The 25,451-nt window shown below is 38.2% G+C and overlaps 2 protein-coding genes and 2 pseudogenes across 2 annotated transcripts; 1 reads left to right on the forward strand and 3 right to left on the reverse strand.

Annotated features, from left to right (window-relative positions):
• Positions 1–1,124: 1,124 nt before the first annotated feature.
• Positions 1,125–2,577, reverse strand: LOC145599349 (putative UDP-rhamnose:rhamnosyltransferase 1 pseudogene; annotated as a pseudogene).
• Positions 2,578–4,412: 1,835 nt separating this feature from the next.
• LOC145599371 (pentatricopeptide repeat-containing protein At5g61370, mitochondrial-like) lies at positions 4,413–6,005 on the reverse strand (annotated as a pseudogene).
• Positions 6,006–7,930: 1,925 nt separating this feature from the next.
• Positions 7,931–11,653, forward strand: LOC145598280 (vesicle transport v-SNARE 13-like). The gene is made up of 6 exons (XM_081654610.1): positions 7,931–8,135; positions 8,267–8,413; positions 10,445–10,503; positions 10,612–10,797; positions 11,012–11,182; positions 11,297–11,653. Exons 2-6 carry the CDS (start codon positions 8,320–8,322, stop codon positions 11,447–11,449), a joined length of 663 nt encoding a protein of 220 aa, XP_081510736.1. The 5' UTR covers positions 7,931–8,135; positions 8,267–8,319; the 3' UTR covers positions 11,450–11,653.
• A 610-nt stretch (positions 11,654–12,263) lies between these two features.
• Positions 12,264–24,439, reverse strand: LOC145598110 (two-component response regulator-like APRR1). The gene is made up of 6 exons (XM_081654422.1): positions 24,034–24,439; positions 16,504–16,665; positions 16,288–16,421; positions 15,903–16,070; positions 14,210–14,294; positions 12,264–13,790 (listed from the first exon to the last, which is right to left on the reverse strand). The coding sequence occupies exons 1-6, from the start codon at positions 24,179–24,181 to the stop codon at positions 12,832–12,834; spliced, it is 1,656 nt and encodes a 551-aa protein (XP_081510548.1). The 5' UTR covers positions 24,182–24,439; the 3' UTR covers positions 12,264–12,831.
• Between the last annotated feature and the right edge of the window lie 1,012 nt (positions 24,440–25,451).

Consider the following 25,451-nt stretch of genomic DNA (forward strand, 5'->3'; position numbering starts at 1 on the left):
ACGATGCTCTGCTTTTGTTCCCAAAAAGAGGCAGGGACTCAATTTTTTGCAAAGTAAAATATTTTTAAAAAAATTAAAAATATACTTTTTTTTTTTTTTTTGAAACAAAAATATACTTTTTTATTATTGGTTAACTAAGGGGACTCAATTATTTAACCAAGGGGACTCAATTCTTTCCCTTAATTAATTAAAACCCACCGATAGCCCAAGCCCGTTCTAGCCCAGTCCCTTTTTCCTCTATAAAATAAATTGAGTCCCCTTTCCCCATATTTTGCAACAATTGAGTCCCCTGTTTTATACTTAACTCTGACTTTATGTGTATAACGTGTGATGTAAATGTTGCAGATTTCTGGCTATTAAGACTACTCTGGTTGTCTTATTTTACTACGTATTTGCAATTTTGCATCATATGAAAAAGTGCTCTTCATTAAGCTTCAGTTGTATGATGTCGATAAGATGAAATATTACAGGGAGGTCAGGGACTAATCAATTTAAGGACTTGTTCTCTTCACCTGAAACAAGTAGATTTGGTCTGAATTTTTTAAGGTCTGATCTGAATTTTTCTGATCTGGTCTGATCTGATTAGATTTAACAGTTTGACTAAACTTTGACCGCATTTTAATACTAATCTATAAAGAAAAATATGATCAAAATGGATCTTGTTAGATTCGTCTCATTAGGAACTTTTTAAATATGTAATTTTTATAAAAAAAATTAATGCGCAATTAACTATATTTAACGATAAGTAAATGATAATCAAAAGTTCTGATGTGGTCTGATCTGAATCTTTCTGATCAAATCTGAATTTGTTATGAAATAAGTAAAAAGTATTTGAAATAAGTTGATGAGAACAAGTCCTAAGTCTGACTGAAAAGTAATGGTCCTTTATGATCATACTCCATCCGTTTTAAAATACTTACTCCATTTCTCCATGCGTGAAGTTTTAGGAGAAAAGTATGTTTGACAGATCGGGTTGAGAAATCATGATTATTTTTCACCGTTAACATGGTGTTGTTTAACCAAGATACAATACTAACACAGTGAAATGCAAGGTGCTTCAATTGAATTGAATGGAGGAAATAAAACATTACATTTTATTCTTATGCTAAGAAATATGAGCTTAACATAGATCTACAAGCAAATTCATCTATTGCTATGTTTCAGATTTGTAGTCATATAGTTGATCAATAAATTTGTCAATATATTGGTCTTGCAAGCTTTCATTAGCAATAATTGGAATATATTTCTTAGCCTCTTTTCTGTAGTCCTTACCAGCTTCATCCTGGAGCACCAATGCAAGTGACTGAGCCACTGAGCTTCTAGTAAATGACCCATCTTCTTTATTCCTTGGAATTTCAATGCCAACTTTTTTCTCCTCCATTAATCTCGCATTTATCCCTTGATCTACCACCAATGGCAGCATTATTAGTGGCTTTCCGAACATAAGTGTCTCGACAATAGAGCTAGACCCAGCATGATTCAAGAACCCTCCCACTGAATCATGCTGCAGTATCTTGAGCTGAGGTGCCCAGCTCGTCCAAACCAATCCACGATCTCGAGTACGCTCCACAAACCCATCAGGCAATACCACAGAAGAACCAAGTGATCTCCGAAATACCCATAAGAAAGGCAACTTAGATAGCTCCAGACCAAGTGCCAACTCGGTGAGCTGTTCTTGACTTAGTTCAACCTCACTCCCTAGAGCTACATATACCACTGAACCACATCTTTGTTTCTCCAGCCAATCAAAGATTGAGTTCTGCACATCATTAATTTCGCGGCTTTCCTCTATAGAAGGTGGTAGCAACCCTACAGGTAACACTGTCTTCTCTGCAACAAGTTTATCTAAAAGTTGAAGGTATTCACCTTCTAGCTCAAAGCAGCCACGTACAGCGATCAAATCACTGCTGTTAAAAGCAGTCTTAAAACGAAAAAAATCATTAACACCTGCAGATGTTTTTATTGTTGTGTGTGTGTGAAAATTCCTTGCTTCGTAAGGCAGAAAGTAGACGGTGCTTTTTGGAAAGGGGATCCATGGTGGAGGGCTAGTTAAAAATTCAGCATTGGTAAAGAATTCATCAGCAGTACCATTATCCTGAATTATTGGACCTATCATTGTAAGTGTCCTTGCACCAAATATGGAGAAGAATACTTTTCGAATGCCGAGTTTTTCAGCAATAGGTGGTAGCCAGTAACAACTGAAATCATAGACAATCCAGTCTAATGGATAGGTAGCAGCAGAAGTTTCTAGAAAAAATTTCATAGGATCTTGTAAACCGTCATAGGCCTTCTTTAGGAGATCAAATCCCATACTAAAGCCTACGTCGGTGGTAGCTTCAGCATTTGGTGGTAGGTTTTCAACTCGAGGCAACGGAAGAGGGACTAGAGTGATCAAATGGACTAAGTTTTCAGGGATTTTAGGAAGACGTTGGAGGTTTCGAGGGGTTGAAACAAAGAAAATGTGATGTCCCTTTGTAGCTAAGCGTTTGGAGAGCTCTAAGAAAGGTAATATGTGACCAAATGCTAGCCATGGAAACATAACAATGTTGAGCTTTTTGTTATCTTCCATTGTTTTTGAAAGAGATAGAATGCTGTATTGCTTGTTCTGTGTTTATACTTTATACACCCTAAGTAATTGAGAGAGGTTGGTTGTTAGTGTATATTGTACTGTGTACCTTCATTATTAGAGGTTGGCAATATTAGTATAATAGTATTATGCTCTCTTTGGCATTGCACCATATTTCTCTTTTAGATGTCCCGTTGATTTTGTCTTGGATCATAAATAGCATAAAGGTCGGATCACTACTTGTTTAAGTAACAATTCTAAAGAGTAGTTGAGATGATAACTCGCAATCTAAACTAGGGTCCAAAATGGAGTTTATCTTCCATACGTTCCGGACTTGGCTTTCATGATAGTGCCTAACTACCAAGCATTTAATATAAATGTATAATGCATACTAACAACCATACTAAATTATTAAGCTTGTAGAAATAAAAGTCAGATGATGACAGGTCAATGTGTTTAACATGTGATACTGTTGTGTTTATCATTGTCTTATGAATTTCAGATTTTGAAGTGCTTGATTCAATTGCAAAAGAGTCTCCTTTATGATATTAGTGTCCAATCTGTATTGGAGCTCAGTTAATAACTAGCAAGAACCAATGCTAAGAGTCTTAGTATACTTACACCTGAGTAACCAGGTTTTGCCCTGTTATCCGTAATCCGTTCAAGCATATCACCTTTTTATGTTAAGAGTCTTAGTATACTTTTTGATTTCTGAAGTTTCTAGAAAAATTCTAATAGGATCTTGTAAACCGTCGTAGGCGTTCTTCAGAAGATCGAAGCCCATACTAAAGCCTACGTCAGTGGTGGCTTCAGCATTTGGTGGTAGGTTTTCAACTCGAGGTAATGGAAGAGGGACTAGAGTGATCAAAGGGGCTAAGTTTTCAGGGATGTTTGGAAGGCGTTTGAGGTTTCGAGGGGTTGAAACAAAGAAAACATGGTGTCCCTTTGTAGCTAAGCGTTTGAAGAGCTCTAGGAAAGGTAGCATGTGACCGAATGCAAGCCATGGGAACATTACTATGTTGAGCTTCTTATTGTCTTCCATGATTTTGGTAAGAGAGATTTCAGATTTCTGTATTGTTTGTTTATTCTTTACCTCAAATATGTAAATACAATGCAAGTAACTCAGAGAGCTCGATCTTTAGCTTATACAATCATTTTTGGAGGTCAATGATCAATGTTGCTTTCACCATATTCCATTTAATATAGATATTATGGGGGAGAGTAATATAATATGGGGGTCAACGATCAAATACTTGTTTGAACGTCGCCACCATTACTTGTATGAACGTAGTTATACGGAGTCATACTCTACCTGATGGTGTTGCCCTGTTGCTAGTATTTAGGCTAAACTATGATAATTTTGGCCGTAAATTCTCTTTAATCTCTAAAAGATAACATTGTCACGAATTTTTTGTTGAATTCGTCTTAATGTATAATTTATTAATCTACACGGAATAATCACTTATGAGATTAAGGCTTTGATTGATTGATTGATAATTAATTAATATCACAATTGATAGTAAACCCTTCTGGACTCTGCAATGAGCATTCTTTCTAATTTTGCATCAACATACGGCTTAAAATTGATTTCATCGAGGCTTTGCGATCACCGAAAGATCCTTTTGCACAGAATTTCAGACCTCTCTTGAATAGAAAACCTGAAAAACTTGGCAGTTTGATAAGTAAAGGAGTAAACCAAAACTTCAAATGGGCATCAGAAGACATGTTTTCAAGGGATCAAGGGCACTGAAAGTCTGAATGACCAAATTTTTGTAGCTGCAGACAGAAATGAGATTTGTTATATAGATTTTTATCATCATATGCGACCGCTGTGTGCCTATTTCAAGAAGGCTCATTTTCTGTCAGAAAAATATTACACTAGATCAGAATTGGTAGAAAGTTAGAAACAGAAAACAAATGAGGTTTATCATATGAACCAAATCAAGTTGATGCTGCTTTCTTCTTAGGCCTTTTCTTTTTCTGCCTTCGCTTGTTACGAAATTTTGGCTTCTTTGCGATCTGTAGAGGACATTTACCCTTGGTAATTCTAGTATTTAGTATTGATGTATCTTTGACTTTCAGAGAGTGCTCCTTCCTCTTGGGCGGAAAAATCTCGGTTATTGAAGGATCCAACACATCTCTTGAGCATTGTAGAGCAATACCCATCCTCTCTGCCTCATCCCAAAGCTCTTTGCCCTTCTCAAATTCACCACACTTACAAAATTTTGGAATCAAAACATCATACACCGGACCATAATCACCAGCTGAGCTTTTCTTCATGCGACCAAACAGCTCCAATGCATAATTTACTCTCTCAACCCCACAAAGAACACCAACTAGGTCATGATAAAACTTTGCTGGTGGCTCGAGCCCATCTTCTGCCATCAATTCCAGTATCTGATTACCTTTTCCAAACCTTCCTGTCAAGTATAAAACCCGAACAATAAGATAATAGGTCACCCAATCAGGAGCACACCCTGATTTCCTCATTGAATCAAAGATTCTGAGCGACTCCTTCACTCTTCTTGTTCTACCCAAACAAGAAAGCAACACATTGTAACTTATTGAATTTGGAATTATCTTGTATGTTTTCATTTCCATGAAAACATTCAGAGCTTCTGGCACAAGCCCGGATGGGTTTTTCTTAAGCTTATGCTCACAGAGGCACCTTAGGTACGTGTTGAAGCAGTAAAGATCCAGAGTAATTTTCTTCGACTTCATCTCTTGGAGAAGTCTGCGAGTCTCCTTGACATTTCCCTGCACAGACCAACCATATAATATACTCCTATAAACACAAGACTCTGCACCGGATATCTTATCCCTATGATGATACACAACCCCTTCTGCCCTTCTTGCATGCCCTTTTGCACAAAGCGCGTTTACAATAGCAGTGACAGTGATTCTGTCCTGTGCACACTTGAATAGGTCCAGATTTTTAAAGATGCCCAATGCATCATCTTCTCTCCCCATCTTAACCAATGTTTCAGCCACAGTTCCGAAAGTCTGAGCTTCCAAAACCCTCTGATCCTTACGAAGATCTGCCAGTAAAATATCAACTGCCCTGTGATCCTTCTTCTCAGCAAAAACCCGAATGGCATGGTTAAAGTCCTTATCCCCTAAAGCCGAACCCAAACTCCTGCATGACCATGTAAAGAAACGAAGCAACCGCCTCGTGGATGCTTCCTCTTTACAATGATTCACCACTTCCACAACAATTGAAGGGGTTAAGTGAACTTCACATTTCTTAAGACTCGATTCCAGTTCACTTAGGCCACCGATAGGAGTCGAAACAAGGCTACATAGCTCTTGAAACCCAGGAAGCTTATGTAGAGCAGTAGGAGTAGGAGGTGTTACCAATGTGGTATACGGAGAAAAACGAAAGCCTTTCAGCTTCTGGGTACATATTCTTCTTAGCATTACGTTCTCTTAGGCAATTCATCGAACACTTGGTGAGCAAGAGCAATACGCGCAAATTCAATCTAAGACTAAACTTTAAACAAACATCCAGGCATAAGAGTAAAAAGACTCCAAATTCCAAATTGTTGCTAAAGATTGGTTGGCATAAATCACAATAAAAATCGCATCTTTTTACAATTATACAAGACTGAATTTGAAGCAAAAATAAAAAAAAAAATGTGATTGTCTGAGGTTTGATGGGTCGAATTTGAGAAGAGCAGGAACTTTGCAATTAAGAATTTGATGAAATACGAGATAACTCTAAATCTCTAGTGACAGGGATGGTTATATGAAGAATTTGACGTCTGGAAGATGGTAAGGAGCAAACTGGGTTGGTTACTTGGTTATACTCGATAGAATGAGCACGTGTGTAAGGATATAATCGTTTCATAAACAAGTTTCGTTTATCACGAGGATAAAAGTGTAATTTTTGCGGTGAAAATAGTAGTAACTTGTTTCATCACGGAGAGTCGGAGATTAAGTGGGGCGGCCTCATCCTACACTTGCCAGCATGGTTATTGGTTGCAAATATAACTTTTAGGAAAGGCTATTAAGCTATTTTATGGTTCAATGAACTCCCTTCATTTTTTTAAGTGCCCCACTTTTTAAAAGCAGCCGTTTTCTACTGTCTTGTTTTCAAGTTTAAAATGCACAACTTTGTTCATTAATAGCTATAATTTTATACTATTAAGAAGTAAAAAAGGTTATTATAATGCAAATATACGTAAAGACTAATTCAAAAATATTTACATGGCAACATATGCTTTTAGGACTTATTTGGTTGACAAACAAATTCATTGGAATTTAGAATTCCTAAGAAATGAATATATGTACACTTGTTTGGTTGCCAAAAATGTAGGAATTGAAACTTCCTAGGAAGTTCTACTTCCCACAAAATGGAGGAATTCACTTACCTAGTCCCCCCTAGGTAAGTGGAATTTCCCATGGGAAGTAGAAATTCTTACATCCAACCAAACAAGTTTTGGGAATTCCTAGGAATTACAACTTCATAGGAATTGAGATTTCATGGGAAATTCTACTTCCTACATCCAACCAAACAAGGCCTTAATATATTGATAATAAAACAAATGTAGTCAAAATAATCATATGAATAGTGCAAAAGTCAAAGTGTTACGATTATTATGAAATGGAGGGAATATATTTTTTCTCTCTCTTCCTTTTAATCCTATAACATCATTTTAAAATAATTTTCTCTCTTACATTATACCTAGTGGTCTCTCGTTTACATTTTTCCTCCTTATTTTTCCAAATTTTTTTATTCTCAGGGTTGTATACCGGTCCAAAATCGAACGGGATCTGACCTGAATGGACCAGGGCCTTAATCACTGATTTCTAAGGATCGGAGATAGGACCTGAATCAACATGTCCGGTTCAGGTCGGTTTTCAGGTCCGGGCCAGTTTTTGTACGCCCCTATCCATCGGTTTTCAGGTCCGGGCCAGTTTTTGTACGCCCCTATCCATCGGTTTTCAGGTCTGGGCCAATATTACTTTACTCTTTAGTCTAAAACTCTGCGCACACTTTAATGGGCACTTAATACACAAAAGGAGTAACTTAAAAGTAATACGAAGTAGTAGGTAAGTATTAGCTGCAATCTTTGCAAATTAACCGTCACAAAAAATGACGCCACGACGGTGTATTTCTTAATAACCAAATTACATGTAGTTCAAATGAAAGTCTCTATGTTCGTGAAACATGAAGGGTACGGAGTGTGGCCACTACGCACCCATCCCACATGTATATATATGCACAATACTTACTACGCACCCAAAGAAAACACAACAATAGTACAATACTTGTTTCGTTTGACTGTAGTTACCCCTTAAATTACCCCTTAAAAGTTAAAACCGCATAAATCATACGGAGTACTCTAAAACAAAATAGCTGTCGAGTATCGACCATAAAACAAGATAAAGAAAGTTCCTTTGTTTATAACACTGTTGAAAAAGTTTACATTTTTGCCATTGCCAAGATCATCCCCAAAACAAATAATTGCTGCAAACTTCTTTCGCTGGAAATTCCTGGATCTCTCCTTTTTCGATCAATCCCATTACGACCTTCGATCACCGGCGTCGATTTCCGATCAATTTTCTGGTGACCGTCTTCTTTCCCCCTGATTGTTTAGTTAATTTTCCCTCTAATCGTACCCAATTGATTAATCTAGGGTTTTCATTACGAATTGAATTTGATGTTTGTTGAATTTTCATTTATTTTGTTGGAATTAGGTTAGAGAGAGACCAAATTCCAGTATTAGTCATCAAAGAAGAAATTCGGAAAAATGAGTCAGGTTTTTGAGGGGTACGAGCGTCAATATTGTGAAATTTCAGCGGATTTGACTCGGAAATGTTCTGTTGCTGCTGCTCTCAATGGAGGTGATTCCCAATTTTCTGAATTTATTTATTGTTTTGATGAATTAATTTGTGTTATAATGGCGGCAAATTCTTTGCTTATGTAGAATGAGGGTTTTCAGTTATAATTAAGTGGGTGGGAAGAAATGGTTGAATTATTAGATTGTTTGTTTTTTTTGGTGTTTAGAGAGCCACAAGGGCGAGTGATGAGAATCAATCCCAAGATTTTTTGAAATCGGGAGGGAGCTCTATCCACTTGAGCTATCCCTCACTCTCATTATTAGATGGTTTGTGATTGTATGATTTGGAATAATAGTCTTGGGTTAATCCCTATAGGTTGATTGGACTCGGATGGTTTGGAAGGTAGATGGGTCGAAGTTGTTAGAATAGGAATTGATCATGGCAGCATTGTATAGTGTATACCCTCCCCTTTTCAGGAAGAACTCAACAGTTGAGTCATAATCGGATACTCGAGCATGGAAGACAATACTCCTAATTATTGAATCTATCTTGATTCTTAGCATGACTATGTTTTAGGCTGAAGTTTTTTGCTAGCTTTGCTTGCTTATCATAGTTGGACCAACTACTTCATATCAATTCCACTTTGGGGCTGGGGGAAGTGGGCATATTGACCTCTTTAGCTTCGGGAGAATAAGAGGTAGATGTTGGTAGGATCTCCCTATGTGTGATGCGGGACTGCAGGAGCAAAGGGTCTACTCAAAATTACATATCTTAATGAGATTTTAAATATCTTGGTGTGGTTTATGCTGTATCTCAAAGCTGTAATGGGTATGCTTATTGATTTAAAGTTGTTTTTGGGCTTTGAGAATAGGAGCAACAGTTTCTTGCCCAAGCCAGCATGTCCCAATTTAGTTAGAATGGACTATGGAGTATTTGGTTGGCTTCAGATAAGTTTTGGTATTAATAATGTGGTATGTATTTCCTTAGGAGTTCTAGTATTTCAATTATTTTAGAGATTAATTCTACAGGTTTCTATTGACCTTCCCAATTTTAGGGTAATTGTATTACATCAAAGATAGACTTGAATTTTGATTATTGTGCTCAATCTTTATGCTTGATTTTTTAAAGGGTTTTAGAGCGAATACTAATCCCTCTTTCGTGTTGCTTGTGCGCTGTAAAATCCTCCCAACTTGCGTTAGGGATTTATTTTTATTTGGGTCTATTTTGATTGTATCAATAAGACTTGACCAACCTGTTTATCTGGTAACATAAACTTTTGAAGAAGCAAGTTTTATTGGTTTCACTTAACAAAGAAAAGGGGTCTTTATGGTGTTTGAGAGAAGGGCTATGTTTTTGTGTCACTATCAATTTGATCCTTAATAGTGATGGGAGCACTTTTTACTTCTAATATAAAGAGGCAAAGAGCTTGGAGTTGATAATGATGTAAAATACAACTGTAGAGGATATGTATTTCTCAGAATTGCAGGAGTGTGGGTCGTTCAATCAGGGGTAGCCCATCCGCAAGCTTACCCCAGCACAAAAAAATATCAAGATTTTGTTTCTGTTGGAGTGGTGGGATAATTGGAAGGTTATTGTTCAACTTTTATTTTCATAGGATATTAAGTACAGCTTAGTAAGATGCATTATTTTGACATTTTTCCGAGGACAGAATTTAATCTTTAAATCCAGCTAAATCTGTCTAGATAACTTACATATAGATGTCTTAAGGTGCAGTATCTAATGTGTTAATTTTTTTTTAAATATATATAGAAAGATATCCAGTGTTTTTCTGCAATGTCTGTTTTCCTCATCTGGCAACTTGATAGCAGTCTCTACCTACTAGACAAATTTTGATTTCACTTTGACTATTGAGTAGAGTTGGAGGCTGGGAAAATCTCTGCAAGTCTGCATACTAAGACAAAATTATATACTGCTTTGCATTAATTAAATCAAACTTTCACATTCCTCATGATGTTGTATGGCACTTCTCTTAGCTAATCATAGTATTTTTATTGAATCATCATTCGTTGGTGTGGCTATTTCCCTTTTTTTTTTTTTTTTTCTTTGTCTGATTTATCCAGTGCTGCTTTGCAGAACAGAAGAAACAGAAAGTCTCTGAAATCAAAAGTGGGTTGGAGGAAGCAGAAGCACTGGTATGTATAAGATCTTCTCTGTTGCAATTTTTCTTGGTGAACATTAATCTCAAGTCAACCCTTTGCAAGTTGTGGTTACAATTTTATTTTTTTTTTCAACGTACACAGATCCGGAAAATGGACCTGGAGGCAAGAGCATTACAGCCGAATGTGAAAGCTATGGTACTTGCCAAGCTTAGAGAGTATAAAAATGACCTAAGCACCCTGAAATCTGAGATCAAAAGACTCTCTTCTACTGACAGTCAAGCTGCCCGAGATGCGTTACTGGAATCTGGCATGGCTGATGCGCTGATGGTTAGTGCTGTATATTTTGTTTATTATAACCTATCTCATTATCTGTATGGCGAACAACTCTTGTCAGTTATATATATTTATTCATTCAAAAATTGAAGATAAACTTGTAAATTGTTTGTAATTCATAATGTATATTACTCCGTATTAAACGTGACTGCTTATATGAATCTTGCTGGTCATTTGACTTTTTTGTGTTTGTTTATACACGGTTCAGGCTTCTGCTGATCAAAGAGGGCGGCTATTGATGTCAACAGAGAGATTGAATCAGTCCACTGACAGAGTCAGGCAGAGCAGAATGACCATGCAGGAAACTGAAGCTATTGGGGTTTCTATACTTGAAGATTTGCATTCTCAACGCCAGTCACTTTTGCATGCTCATAATACAGTAAGCATTGCTTCCTTTTGAGTGACATGTATCTTTTTTATATTCTTGGAAACCCCTTTGTGGTTTTTGTCAAGCCTGTTTGCTAATAAAATTTCTGCTAATTATTGTACCCAGCTTCATGGGGTTGACGAGAATGTTGGCAGAAGCAAGAAAATTCTGGCTGCAATGTCAAGGAGAATGAACCGGAACAAATGGATTATTGGTACTATCATCACTGTACTGGTCCTTGTAGTTGCGTTGATCATTTACTTTAAGTTGTTCCATTAGTTTGTCAACTATGTCTTCAAAGATCTATAGTTTTTGGCAACTCGCCTTGTTGGCAGTTTGATGTCCATAATCTTCGGTGTGATTAATCATTGTATCATTTTGCTGTTGCCAAGTTTCTTTGTTTGTCAATTCATATTGTGTTATGCCACTTCACTTTCTTTGGCCAAGTTTAATATAGCCTGGTGTGTCAAGGTTTACCCTTAATTACCATCTTTGTCAATCATCAGCTATTGTGTAACGGTTAGCACTTAAAATTCGTGTTTTGGAGTTAACAACTACTTCAAGTACTTGTACTTTATTTTTACAGTAAATTTTTAATTTTTTTCAAAACATACTAATCTATCTGCTGTCGGAAGTTCGAAGTCATTATACTATGTAGAGACCCAGAGATGCATATATACTTTGTGTGCCAACTGAAATTAACATGCTGCGTAAAAATGATATGGGCAGAGAACGTGTTAATATCAAGATAGCCTAAATGAAAGTGTTAATCGTATTTATTTCTTTGTCATGTATAACTCAATGAAGAAAGGGAGCAAATAAAACTTGTTCTGCTAAGGTCTAATAACTAAGAAAGATAATACTATATATGCTTGTGCTAGGACGGTAGTACTATGATATCTATCCTAGCATGGTACAAGGTTAAGAATTTACACAGATGCTTTTATCAATATAAATGATCAGTTTCACAGGTCCTGTTTCAAGTCATACTTAACTCATACTCTCATCATGGACATGGTTGAAGTCTTTAAAATAGGAAACCAAGACGGTTAACTAAAGATGCTTCAACTAGCCTGAAAGGAGAAAAAGGATATCCAAATGTGGTTGAGTTGTAATTACAATCGAATCAAGCAGATCTCTAAGTTCTCTGGCTCCCAGCGTAAAATGCACATCAAGAAGGCACCACCTGATTTAAGTATAAACATAGACCAAAATAAACAGGTTTCACAACAATTATGACGTGATAAGAATGAAGTTAAATTCTTCAGCTTTTTCTATAGATACATCTGATCACTATGCGCCTCTTTACAATAATGGGTAAAACATGAAGGAAAAATAAATAAAGAAAAACCCTTCATTTAACCGATCAAGTTGGATTCCCAACTTCACGAAAGCTTCAGGCAGCTCCCTATAAAAGGAGCTTCATGGGACAGCAGATGTTGGAGATTAAATTTCCCACGATTGCATAACTCACCCCCAGAACAGAGATGCTTACAAAGTCGAAGGTACAGGCCTGTAAGCTCTAGAGAGCAATAACAAATCCATGCCATATTTTTTTCATAAAGGACATGAAAAATGGAGCTCAGACAGATTTGGAAAAAAACAATTATGGCAGCAACAGCAGTGATCCATCAGAAAAATGGTTTTCCTCAAATATGTAGTCAAGAAGTGTCATCTTCTGGAGATGAATTAGGATCATCTTCATCTTCCTCATAAAGGTCAGCAGACGGATCTCCATTAAGATCTACAGTAACGCCATTCACCTTCCTCACGAATTGCCCACGTACACGTGGCCTTCTCTCAGCAAGCTTTTTGCGATTCACATACCTTATTTTTTTATCAAAACATCTCTCCTTCCTTTTCTGCCTGAATTTGATCAAAGCTGCCTCTCTCCTGTCAACTTTGCTTAATTTTGCTTCACTAAAAGGTAAATTACCAAATGATGGCACTTGATGGTTAGCAGGCGACTGACCCTGTGGCAAACATACACTCATTGGGTAATAAGAAAATGGTGTCATCCCAGGTACAGGCGATGGACAATGTGAAAGATGGTTGTAATGAGGCATCATAGTTGATTGACCATGGTTTTGAGGATCTTTCTGTTGTGTATGTGCTGACGATGGCATCATAAACTGGTTCATGACTCCAGACATGAAGTAAGGATAAGCAGTATGTGCTGCCAAAGTTGAGGTATCAAACTGCATCCCATTTTTCGACTGCATGTGCACCTCGGACAAGCCTTCGTCATTAGATTTATTTTGCATAAATTCCATAGTTACAGGAGGGGTGCACGACCTTTCCATGGAAGTGGAATCAGGTACACTGGTACTGCTGGGGAAGTCTTCTCCATGTGAGTTATTTTCCCACACGTCAACATTTTCATATCTCATATTGCCATTGATTACATGCCCATTCCAAGTATCTGTTTTATCATCTGGTCTGGAAGGTTGAGCAGCATTAGCTTCAACATTAACAACTGTTTGGCAATTGCTCTCAACTGCGCCGGATTTGACGTAAGTGAAGAATGCAGAACATTCGCCGATCTTCAGCTCACTCTTTCTAGGAAAAAGATCACTCTTTCTCAAAAATGGCTCACTCTTTTTGGAAAATGGCACAAAACCTGACCAAGCATAAAGATTCTCAAAATGATCACCACAGACAAATGGCAAAAAAGACTTGCACGCTTAACCCAAAAAAAAATAAAAAAATAAAAAATAAAAAAAAAATTGTACATCTGTAACAAATCTGATTTAGTTTTCAAACTCGCAACCCCTTTATATTAAACAATACTCACTTGAACGACCAACAGCATATCTGTAATTCAGAAACTACAGCACTGTTCACTGAAAGGGGAAAAAAAAAAACAAAAACCTAAGAAGTTATAATCGAGTCACATGGGATTCTATATATGTTCTGGAGTCATATTTCAATGTCGGTAATTACAAGACTTAGAACAGCAGCACAATTAAACTAAAACCAGATTGGAAACAAAGCTTATAAATAAGCATAAGAAAGAATTATAAATGCAAAGCAGCTTGCCTGTCCGGCGGTCACTTGGAGCCGGTATAGCAGACCGACAGTCAAATAAATTTGCAGGCACAGCTTCAGAAGTGACTTTGTTACACTGGAAAACAGGAAGGAAAAAAAATGAGGAAAATAGGAACAGTAAACTGCAGAAGCAAGAAGTGAGGCGAGAGAGAGAGACCACAAGACCAAAGCCAAGAATATTTCAACTCACAGCATCCAAGTGTTATGTCATTCCAACCAAAAAAAAAAAAAAAAAAAAAAAAACCTGAAGGGCCTGATGCCAAAATGGTTATCTCTATTAGAAAGAGGAGACATTTAATTCACACCATCCTCAGAGAGTCAAATAAAATATAAAACAAAATTTGAGTCATGTCACAATGCAAACATGTAAAACACCAAAAGAAGAGTGTTTTTGCTTGGCAAGATGAATTGACACAGTTAAAGAGTTAGATTACGCAGTCTAACTTTTGCGTTTATACAAGAAACTCAACTTGAAAAATTGAAGAGCCCGCTTACACGAACACTTAGATCAGAAAATTATTATTTTGATCAGAAATTATATATATATAAACAATCAGAACCCATAAACAGTCAGTTTCATCATTTTACAAGACTCTCATCTAAAGTGTAAAATCCTGGATTGTGACCATCCCACCTTTGTAATTAACCAAGGTATGTAGATATGGACAAACCAACAAAGTAAGCATCATCAATTAGTGCAACAAGCCAACAAACAAGGTTACCTACAAAAACATCTGATCCATTCCACTAAAGTTCATAACTTGTTTCAGTCACTCTGTGCCAAAGAAAGCGAAGTTCCAATATGAGCGACCAAGTCCATTTCCTCACCCACCACATTTTAAATCACAACCCCAAAAACCAAACCCCCTTCAAATTTACACTCACAAGGCCTCATGCCCAGCTCCCCTCTCGGCCTCTCCTTCTAATCCAGTGTTATAGTGAAACAACATACATTTTCGTACATAAAATCATTAAAGGATGTAGCTTGGTACTCCGTATATAGTTTTGTTAAACTAGTGAAGTGATTTGCAATTTCAAGCATGTTTTTTTTTTATTTTTTTTTATTCTGTTAGGAGAGGGGACAGAATATATTTGTACCTCGCAAAAGAACCTATATCTAATGCATTGCAGAAAGGTAGCACAACAATCATTTCATAATAGCAAGATAGAGGCCAAAAAATCAGCTGTTCCCAAAGATCCTTCCCATCCTCCAAACAAAAACAAACTAAAAGGCTGCAAATAGTAGCTTGCATTGTGCATTTGTGTTTCTTGCATATACAACATTATAATTTGTTATTGAGAGTTAACATTGTTGGACATGCCAAAGTGCCAAACAAAGTTATCCGATAAGACTCCCCAGACTTCTCAAGTTTATCCAATGAGACTCTCTAGACTTCTCAAATTTATCCATCGAGACTCCCCAGACTTCTCAATCACTAGTTAAGAGCTAGTTTTTATTGTATGCTAGGTTTCACACTTCATGCAAAAAAATATTCTATAGGCACTGAGATTTAATAGGACAATTTATATACAAAAACAAAGCACAAATAAAGAAAAGCTCAAATTGATAAAAAAAAATGGCTGGCACAGATCAAGGACAATAGTAGAGGAGTACATGTAAAAATCCTCTTAACACACAAACAACAAATCTCAGAGGAAATGTTATGCCTGCCTACACACTGACCTCCTCCTCCTGTTGTATTGCAATGCTCATTTCTGGATTAACACTTCTACGGGACTTATCATCTGTGTCATCGGAGAACAGTGTTGTGCTGTTAGTATTAGCATCACTGGGATCTGATGCAGCTATTTCGAGGTCATAACTCACGATATTCTTCTCTGCAAGACCAAGCTGCCAATACAGTAAGGAGCTCAAACAATTAGATGTCTCTGACTGATAAAAAAAACATTTCCTTAGTTGGAAAATGAAGCATGAGCAGACTGAGGTTTCTAAATTTCACAAGCAAAGAACAATTATTTCATCTCAAATAAATTTGTAGGGTGTAGCTACATAGGATCACACAAAATCACTAACAAGCATCTTGGCATGTAAACTACTTGACACTTACCATTCGTCGCCTCCTCCACATGTGAGTCCACAAGTTTAACAGCTCATTCGTCCGTAATGGCTTCACAAGGAAGTCTGCTGCTCCCAGCCTCAAGCACTTCACAACAAGAGTAACTTCGTCTTGTGTTGACATCACTAACAAAAGGATGAATAATAAAAATAAATAACAAATTTAAAAATAAGTTCAAACAAAAAAATTGGAAATAGGCAAACATACTAATCACAGGTATTCGTTGCAACTGTTTGTCCCGCATTATGTACTTTAACAACTTGAACCCCTTTTTTGTAGGAAGATCAACCTCAGAAAGTATAATATCAATGTCAGAACTCTCTGCATTAAGTGCATCAACAACCTGCCTAGCAGACTTGACTGATGTCACTGTAGCATACAAACACACATAAGCACAAGTAAATTCATCGGTGAATAGCCAGAAGATCGTAAAATATATGCAAACAAGAAAACTAGGCCACATCTACACAATTACTTCCATTAAAGAATGAAAGCCACACAATTTAAAGGGAAAAAGTGCAAAAATGTAAGACCATGGGCACATTTTACCTCACAATAATTACTTAGAAGTAAAACGAAGAGATAAATATATTAAACTGGCATGTAGCTAGACAAGTGATCAAATTCTGTCAGATGATACTTGACATGTCAGCACATAAAAACTACAAAGGCAATCCCCATTTGTTAATAGGACTCTTAAGTCTTAGTCTAGTATTACCAGTATAAATGACCATCCAAATATTACGAATAAACTTTCTTTGATTGCAAGGTGCATCATCCATAATTTGCCCTTTACTTACTTAGACCTCCCCTTAAGGAATCTGCTATGAATTCGGTTATACTGTAAGAATTTGTAAGAAAGGAAAACTGAGTAGAGAGAGTAGATAAGAGAAGGAAGAAGATAGTATGTATTGATATTCAACAATGAGCATCCAATACACCTTTCATTTGAGAGGAAAGGGCTCTCCCAGAGTTAATCACACTCAATTAACAAAATAGCATGATCATTACAGCAGATTATTCCCCCCTAATATAGACTAAGCCAGCTCAACACTTGCCTAAAGATTCCCCTTAATCCATAACAAACTTTCTTAACAGAATTATTGCATTAAAGACTCTTCTACCCTTTGGCTTGCTTAACTGATTCCACTCCCCTTGCCCTGCTTCTTCCTTGCGTATGTGACCAAAATAGGAGGCCTGAGCTGATCTCTAGCAATACCTCCCCCAAGAAGATTCACCTTGTCCTCAAGGTGGAAATCTGGAAAACGAGCCACAATATCATCAAAGGGTTCCCATGTTGCTTCAGTGTGTGTGAGATGCTGCCACTTAATGAGTACCTCGACCAAAGTGAGAGCTCCTTGCTGACTGTTCCTAATCCCCAGGACAGATTCAGGTTGCACCTCAAGGATCAAGTCCGCAGTCAACTGAGAAGGCAAAGGAGATGGTGTGTGACCTTGTCCAACTGACTTCTTGAGCTGTGAGCAATGAAAAACAGGGTGTATTTTTGACCCCTCAGGCAGCAGCAACTGATAAGCGACCTCACCCACTCTCTTGACCACAGGATAGGGACCATAAAACCTGGGAGATAATTTCTGATTGAACCTCTGACCCACAGATTGCTGACGATAAGGTTGGAGCTTAAGAAACACCAAGTCCCCCACCTCAAAATGCCCTTCTCGTCTTCCTTTGTTCTCATAATAGCGCATGAACTCTTGTGCCCTAACCAAATGAAACTGCAGCTCATCTAGAACCGCATCACGTTCCAACAATTGCTCCTCCACCGAGGCAACTGCAGTACTACCCGTAGAATAACGAACAAGGTGAGGTGGATCCCGACCATAGAGAATCTTGAAGGGGGTAAAATTTGTAGCCGTATGAAAAGAAGTATTATAGCAGTACTCTGCCCAAGGAATCCAAGCAGACCAAGAACGGGGCTTCCCATTAATAAAGCAACGGAGGTAGGACTCGACACCCTTATTGAGCACCTCAGTTTGCCCGTCAGATTGGGGATGATATGCTGTGCTTCTTGCCAATTGTGTCCCTTGTAACTTGAAGAGCTCGTTCCAAAAGATACTCAAAAAGACTTTATCTCTATCCGACACTATAGTAGAAGGAATCCCGTGCAACCTTACTACTTCCTTAATGAAAACTTGGGCCACCATAGGAGCAGAAAATGGGTGTTTAAGAAGAATAAAGTGACCATACTTCGAAAGTCTGTCCACTACCACCAAGATAGTGTCCCACCCAGCAGATTTTGGAAGCCCTTCAATAAAATCTAATGAAATGTCCTCCCAAACTCTCTCCGGAATAGGTAAAGGCTGCAAAAGACCCATGGGAGTAAGAGAAGAAGTCTTATTTTTCTGACAAACAAGACAAGCTTGCACATAACGGGTAACATCCTTCCGCATCCCCAACCAATACCATTCAGCAGCAAGTCGTTGATAAGTGCGAAAATCCCCCGAATGGCCCCCAATAGGTGAGTCATGGTACTCCTTAAGCAAGGCTGAAGTGAGACCCGAGTGTTTGGGAATAACAACCCGACCTTTATACTTAAGAACATCATTGTCCAAGGCAAACCATTTAGGAACCTTAAGTCCCTGCCTGATGTTGTCTGTCAGCTTACAAATCAAAGGGTCCTTGTTAATATGAGCTTGGAATGTAGCCCACGGCACCCCACAAGAAGAAGTCATTGTAGCACAAGTAATGTGGGGAAGTAATTCACGAGACAAAGCATCAGCCACCACGTTGCTTGAGCCGGGTTTATAGTGAATATCAAAAGTGTAGCCCAAAAGCTTACCCACCCATTTTTGGTAGGCTTGACCCACCTCTCTTTGCTCCAACAGAAATTTCAAACTCTTTTGGTCAGTGCGCACAATGAAATGCCTTCCCAAAAGATAGTGGCGCCACTTTTCAACAGCCAACACGATTGCCATCAACTCTTTTTCGTATATAGGCTTGGACCAAGCCCGGGGTCCAAGTAACTTACTGAAATAAGCAATGGGATGTCCACATTGCAGCAGAACCGCACCCACACCTTGACCACAAGCATCGGTTTCCAGAATAAAAGTTTGTGAGAAATCGGGTAAAGCAAGGATAGGAGCCTTTGTCATAGCCTCCTTAAGAGCGACAAAAGCTTGAGTAGCTGCTGCACACCAACCATAATTATCCTTCTTAAGCTGCTCAGTTAAGGGATGAGCAATGTGAGCATAATTTTGGATGAATTTCCGATAATACCCTGTCAATCTCAAAAATCCCCGTAGTTCCTTCAAATTTCTTGGACGAGGCCACTCCAACATTGCTTGAATTTTACTCTGGTCAACTTCCACACCACGGCCAGAGATAATGTGGCCTAAATAAGCCACACGCTCCTGCCCAAAATCGCACTTCTTGCGGTTTGCATACAACCTGTGAGAATGAAGCACCCTTAAGACTTCCTCCAAGTGCCTCACATGTTCCTCCTTAGACTTACTATAAACCAACACATCATCAAAAAACACCAAAACGAACTTGCGAAGGAAAGGTCTGAAAACCGCATTCATCAATGACTGAAAAGTGGCAGGGGCATTCGTTAGCCCGAAAGGCATTACTAGAAATTCGTAATGTCCTTCGTGGGTACGAAAAGCAGTTTTATTCACATCCTCCTCGCGGACACGAATCTGATGATACCCCGACTTAAGGTCCAATTTAGAAAAAACACAAGCGCCATACAATTCATCCAAAAGTTCATCAATAATGGGAATTGGGAATTTATCAGGAACAGTACATTTGTTTAAGGCCCTATAGTCAACACAGAAACGCCAAGACCCATCCCGTTTTTTAACCAACAACACGGGGCTAGAATAAGGACTAGAAGAAGGTTGAATGATACCTGCCGTGAGCATATCATGTACCAAACGTTCGATCTCATCTTTCTGGCTTTGCGGGTATCTATAAGGTCGGACACTAATGGGGTTCGTGCCTTCCTTCAAGATGATTGAGTGCTCAATTGAGCGTCGGGGAGGCAGCCCTTCCGGCATTGCAAACACCTCAGAGAACTCATGAAGGATCTGCTGTAAGAATTGTGGCGCCTCATCTGAAGGTGTATTCCCAGAAAATTCCCCCACCAAATGATTTAATTCCACCAAAAACCCATACCCCTCTTTCTGCAATGTCTTCATTATAGCCTTAAGCGAAATTCCAGAACGACCAAGAGAGTGATCCCCCTGCAATGTGACCGTCTGATCACCCAACTGGAACTTCATCAATTGTGTCTTCCAGTTGGTAGCGATAGTGCCCAATTTTTCGAGCCATTGAAGACCCAAAATTAGATCAGAATTTCCCAGAGGAAGGAGAAGGAAATCTTCCACTATTGAGAGGCCCTGAACTTCCAATAACACCGCCTTACACACCCCCTCCCCTTGCACCGCCTCACCGGTGCCCAAAGTCACAGCAAAACTCTTAGAATCCGACGGAGGAATCCCCAATTTCTGAGCGGCGATGGTGGAAATAAAATTATGCGTGGCACCTGGGTCAATCATCACCACCACGGCTTGGCCATTCACCGTCCCTGCCATGCGCATGGTTCTTGGGTTGGTTATTCCCATCACCGAGCTAAAAGAGACACCAGGGATTGTGTCGGAAGAGGGAAGAGGTGTGGTTTCGTGAGAAGGTTGTGGGTCTACCGCCGGCATCTCCCTGGGTTCAATCTCATCCGCCTCCTCAAAGTCGTCACCCTCCCCCACAGTCAAGAGAACACTCAACCCACGCCGCGGACAACGGTGGTTGATGTTCCATTTTTCATCACAACGAAAACAGAGCCCCTGCTCGCGCTTGTGCTGAAGTTCGGTCTCCGACAACCGCTGTATCTCTCCGGTGGGTTTAGGGTTGTAGCGGCTAGTGTTTGGGTGAGGTGAGGTGGAGTTTGAGTGAGCTGGGATCGTGTTTGGGGTCTGGTAAGGCTGGATTTGGGTAGAGGAAACGGGTCGGGTCGAAGGGAACGGGGTTCTCCAAGTGGGTAGCAGTCCAACAGATCTGGGCCTTGGGCCCAAACGCAACTTTTCCTCGATCCGCCCGGATAACTCCATTGCCTGGTCCAACGAAATCGGGTCAAGGATCCGAACCTCCACCTTAATTTCTTCCTTCAACCCGTTTATGTATTGGCCTTTCGCGATTTCTTCTGGAACTCCTTCGATCGGAGCAAGGAGTTCAATGAATCTCCTCCGATAATCCGCCACTGTTCCAAATTGGTGATGAGCGAGCCACTGCTCGTGGAGGGTGCCAGTGGCGGTGGTGCGAAAACGGCGAAGTATCACCTTCTTCAACGCCTCCCACGACAGGAGAGGGTGTCTCCTTTGCTCCCATTGATACCAGAGCAAGGCGTCTCCCTCTAGCGCGACAATCGCCGCCTCCAGCTGGTCATCGGCCGAGAGTCTGTAGAAATGGAAAAACCTCTCCGCCCTGAGAATCCACCCATCCGGATTGGTTCCATCAAACAAGGGTAAATCCAACTTCCGCAACCTCCAATTAGACTGACCTCCTTGCTCACCACCTCCTCCAGCCACCAACTGAGATGGTGTTCCCGCAAATGGGTTGTCCCACTAGTATGGTGGCCGCGACAGGGCGGGGCTCCGAACGCGACTTCTCCTGAATTGCAGCGATTTGAGCTGCGATATCAGCTCGAAATGCAGCTAACGCCGAGCTAACCTCATGAGCCACTTGCGACGGCACTCCGGCAATCTCTTGCTCGAGCAAATCCAAACGCTGCGCATGAGTTAATCGAGCCATAACTTGCACAGGTAAGATCGATTGCTCTGATACCAATTTGCTATGAATTCGGTTATACTGTAAGGATTTGTAAGAAAGGAAAACTGAGTAGAGAGAGTAGATAAGAGAAGGAAGAAGATAGTATGTATTGATATTCAACAATGAGCATCCAATACACCTTTCATTTGAGAGGAAAGGGCTCTCCCAGAGTTAATCACACTCAATTAACAAAATAGCATGATCATTACAGCAGATTATTCCCCCCTAATATAGACTAAGCCAGCTCAACACTTGCCTAAAGATTACCCTTAATCCATAACAAACTTTCTTAACAGAATTATTGCATTAAAGACTCTTCTACCCTTTGGCTTGCTTAACTGATTCCACTCCCCTTGCCCTGCTTCTTCCTTGCGTATGTGACCAAAATAGGAGGCCTGAGCTGATCTCTAGCAGAATCGTCCAAAGGGATGTATTAGGAACTGGATGTAAAAAAGGTGGCTTGAAAGCTAGAAGGATGGGAGATGGCAACAAAAAAGACAGTTAGAACACGACATTTTACTAAAAATATCACCTCCACAATTTGTGAAATTAGTCACAAGTCAGTGGCAGATCCATAAAGGACCAAAGCTGGCTGGCTATTCATAACTTTAAAAATCAACTAAAAAAATGACAAGAATTCCTATTTGTGATTTATATACAAAGTATGACAAACCACTTACAGAGAAACAGATCAATACAGTGCAAAACAGAACCTCCCCTGAATTTAGTGATTTATATACAAAGTATGACAAAAAAAACACCATCACTCACCTCAGTCACTCACCAGTAATTTATTACTGGTATTGCAAGAACCAAATTATCCGATAGTCCTGGCACAAACTTTCTTTATATCTCACCATAATCATTGAAATTTTTTGGTCATGTCAGGTGCAAACATTAAGTAGCCCAAGGAGTGAGACGATATAACTTTCCAAAAACAAAAATGCATCTAAACCAACTATGAAGTACGAACACTCTTTTAGAGCTTTGAATAAGGAGAAGCTTGACAGCCTTGACTATCTCCGATCCATCGAGCATCTTTTAATCTCAAATCCGCACAAACAACAAAATGAATGGGAAACTTAGAACTAATAACAGCCTTTGCAAGCCTTCATATGATGTACCCTCCTATCTCTAAAATCAATCTCATATAGTCACATCATTTATAACCTTTACATTACTCCACAAGCTCAATTTTCCAACATATATCTCTGATCTATCGATCATCTTTCAATATTAAAATCTCAAATCCACACAAACCACTAACTGAATAGGAATCCTAAAACCAATAACAACCTTTGCAATCCTTCAATCATAAGAAGTACCCTTCCTACCCCTAAATTCGTTCTCATCTAATCACATATCACCTTTACATAACTCCACAAACTCGAATTTCCAACATTCAGCATAACTTCTCAATACTCTTATCATTAATTCATTATAATATCAGTTTAAACTACAGCTAATCCCAAAACAGCATTTTTTGCCCAACCAAATATTAACATGGCCTGCTTCATATGAGTACTCTAATTTCCGTTAAAAATACCACATCCGTCTAGAAATAATAGTCACATATACTATTTTAAGATATCCGCAAAATTTCTTACTCCGTACATCTCCTAATATCCAAAAAATTACTTCAAAAAGATCTCAAGGGTACAATCATACAATTATTATTTCCTACAGGATTTCATCCTAATCGAAATCATCGCTTATTTTTAATTATGAGAGGTCGGGACAATATAACAACTATTTCTATAGCTAGAATAGTATAGGACTATATGTAAATTAGACAATCTTACTTAAGGTACAAAAAATATCATAGAAAAATATCTAACATAAATATCCAACAGATATTTCCAAGATGAAAGTACAACTATTTAATTAAAAAGAGCAATTAAAAGATTTAAAACAACACTAAAAACATCAAATTAAAGTGAAATTAAATAAAATTACCCTGATAAGAACACTTGCAAAGGAGAGATAAAACCTCTTGAGAGCTTTTCGAATCATTATCACACAACAAAATCCTAACTTTACTTCGATCAATAAACTGATCAGTAGTATTCTTCACGTTACTAGGCCCAACTTCATCAATCTCCATTTTCCCCCAAAAAAAACCCTAAAATCAAAAATCGAAAAAACAAAAAATCCCTAATTTCGTTATCTCATAATTTTCGCCATTAAAATGGAAGAAAAAATCCAATTAATTTTGAGAACTAATAAGAAATTAATTCATAACTATAGAAGTTCCATTAGAGCAGCAGAATTGCTAAAAGCAGAGGAGAGAGAAAGTGGAACAGTGAAGATTTTAATTGAAGACGCCATTTTCATCATCACCTAATTCTTCAGAGTTTTTTCAGGAGAGAGAGAAAGAAGAGGGTAAAATAAATATCAATCATGATATTTGAGAACCAACAAAATTGGACGGCTGAGATTGAGTTTTGATGGAGATTGGACGGTTGGATTGAAGTTTGGTGGGACCTACTCGGCGTATGTTAGTAGGTTGTGGGGCCCTCTTCCCCGACCAAACTATTTTTTCTTTTTTCGCTTTTATTTTCTCTCTCTTCTCCAATTATCAACTTCAAATAGAGTTTCTCTTGTCAAAATAAATAAATAAATAAATGGTGTATTAATGTCAAATTATATTATGACAACTCAACAATTGCTTTGTTTCGACTAATTTTATACCATCTCTGTACCATATTATTTGCAACGATTAGAGATTTTTACTCACTTTTTTGTCAAATTATTGTAAATAATATAAAACGGAGGTAGTATGTAATGTGACTGTATTTTTATTGTATTAATATATATTTATGTCTTACAATTTATTTACATTTAAATAAAATTAATCTCTATTCAATAGAAATTAATTTTCTTTAATAAAGCCAAAAAAAAAAGAACTAGTCATGGCCTAATTTAATCTTTTTAATTGCAGCCATTAGGCAAGTATTGAAAATTACTTGTAAATTTTTTTACTTTTAGTTGAGCTCAAAATGATGTTTTAAATTCATTTTGTTTAATTGTTCTCGTGTTTTTGGATTATGATCTAGCTAAATCAACACCCTAACTATAGTACAACCTTGTCCAATTGATCCAAGTATTGAAATCATACATCAAGGAATACAAAACAGGATTATGAACAACTTAGGGCTTGTTTGGCATCATTTTTGGTTTTCAGTTTCCTGTTTTTTTTTTAAACTAAAAACCAAAAACAGGAAACAAGAAAAAGGTGTTTCCACTTTTCTGTTGTCAGTTTTCAAAATTTTTATGATTTTAATAAGTCTAAATAATTTTTGATTCATTATGTGACATATATAATACACTTAAAAAAAATAAAAAACCAAAAAACAGAAAACCACAGCGATGCC

Source organism: Chenopodium album, chromosome 20 (assembly GCF_948465745.1).
Source record: "Chenopodium album chromosome 20, dcCheAlbu1.1, whole genome shotgun sequence".
NCBI lineage: Eukaryota > Viridiplantae > Streptophyta > Magnoliopsida > Caryophyllales > Amaranthaceae > Chenopodium > Chenopodium album.

Coding starts and splice junctions, on each gene's coding strand:
- LOC145598280 (XM_081654610.1), top strand. CDS start 8,320: ATGAGTCAGGTTTTTGAGGGGTACGAGCGTCAATATTGTGAAATTTCA. Junction 8,414..10,444: donor TGCTGCTGCTCTCAATGGAG/GTGATTCCCAAT, acceptor GCTGCTTTGCAG/AACAGAAGAAACAGAAAGTC. Junction 10,798..11,011: donor GCATGGCTGATGCGCTGATG/GTTAGTGCTGTA, acceptor TACACGGTTCAG/GCTTCTGCTGATCAAAGAGG.
- LOC145598110 (XM_081654422.1), bottom strand. CDS start 24,181: ATGGAGATTGATGAAGTTGGGCCTAGTAACGTGAAGAATACTACTGAT. Junction 16,666..24,033: donor TTGCAAGTGTTCTTATCAGG/GTAATTTTATTT, acceptor TGTATGCTACAG/TGACATCAGTCAAGTCTGCT. Junction 14,295..15,902: donor CAATACAACAGGAGGAGGAG/GTCAGTGTGTAG, acceptor CCTGTTTTCCAG/TGTAACAAAGTCACTTCTGA.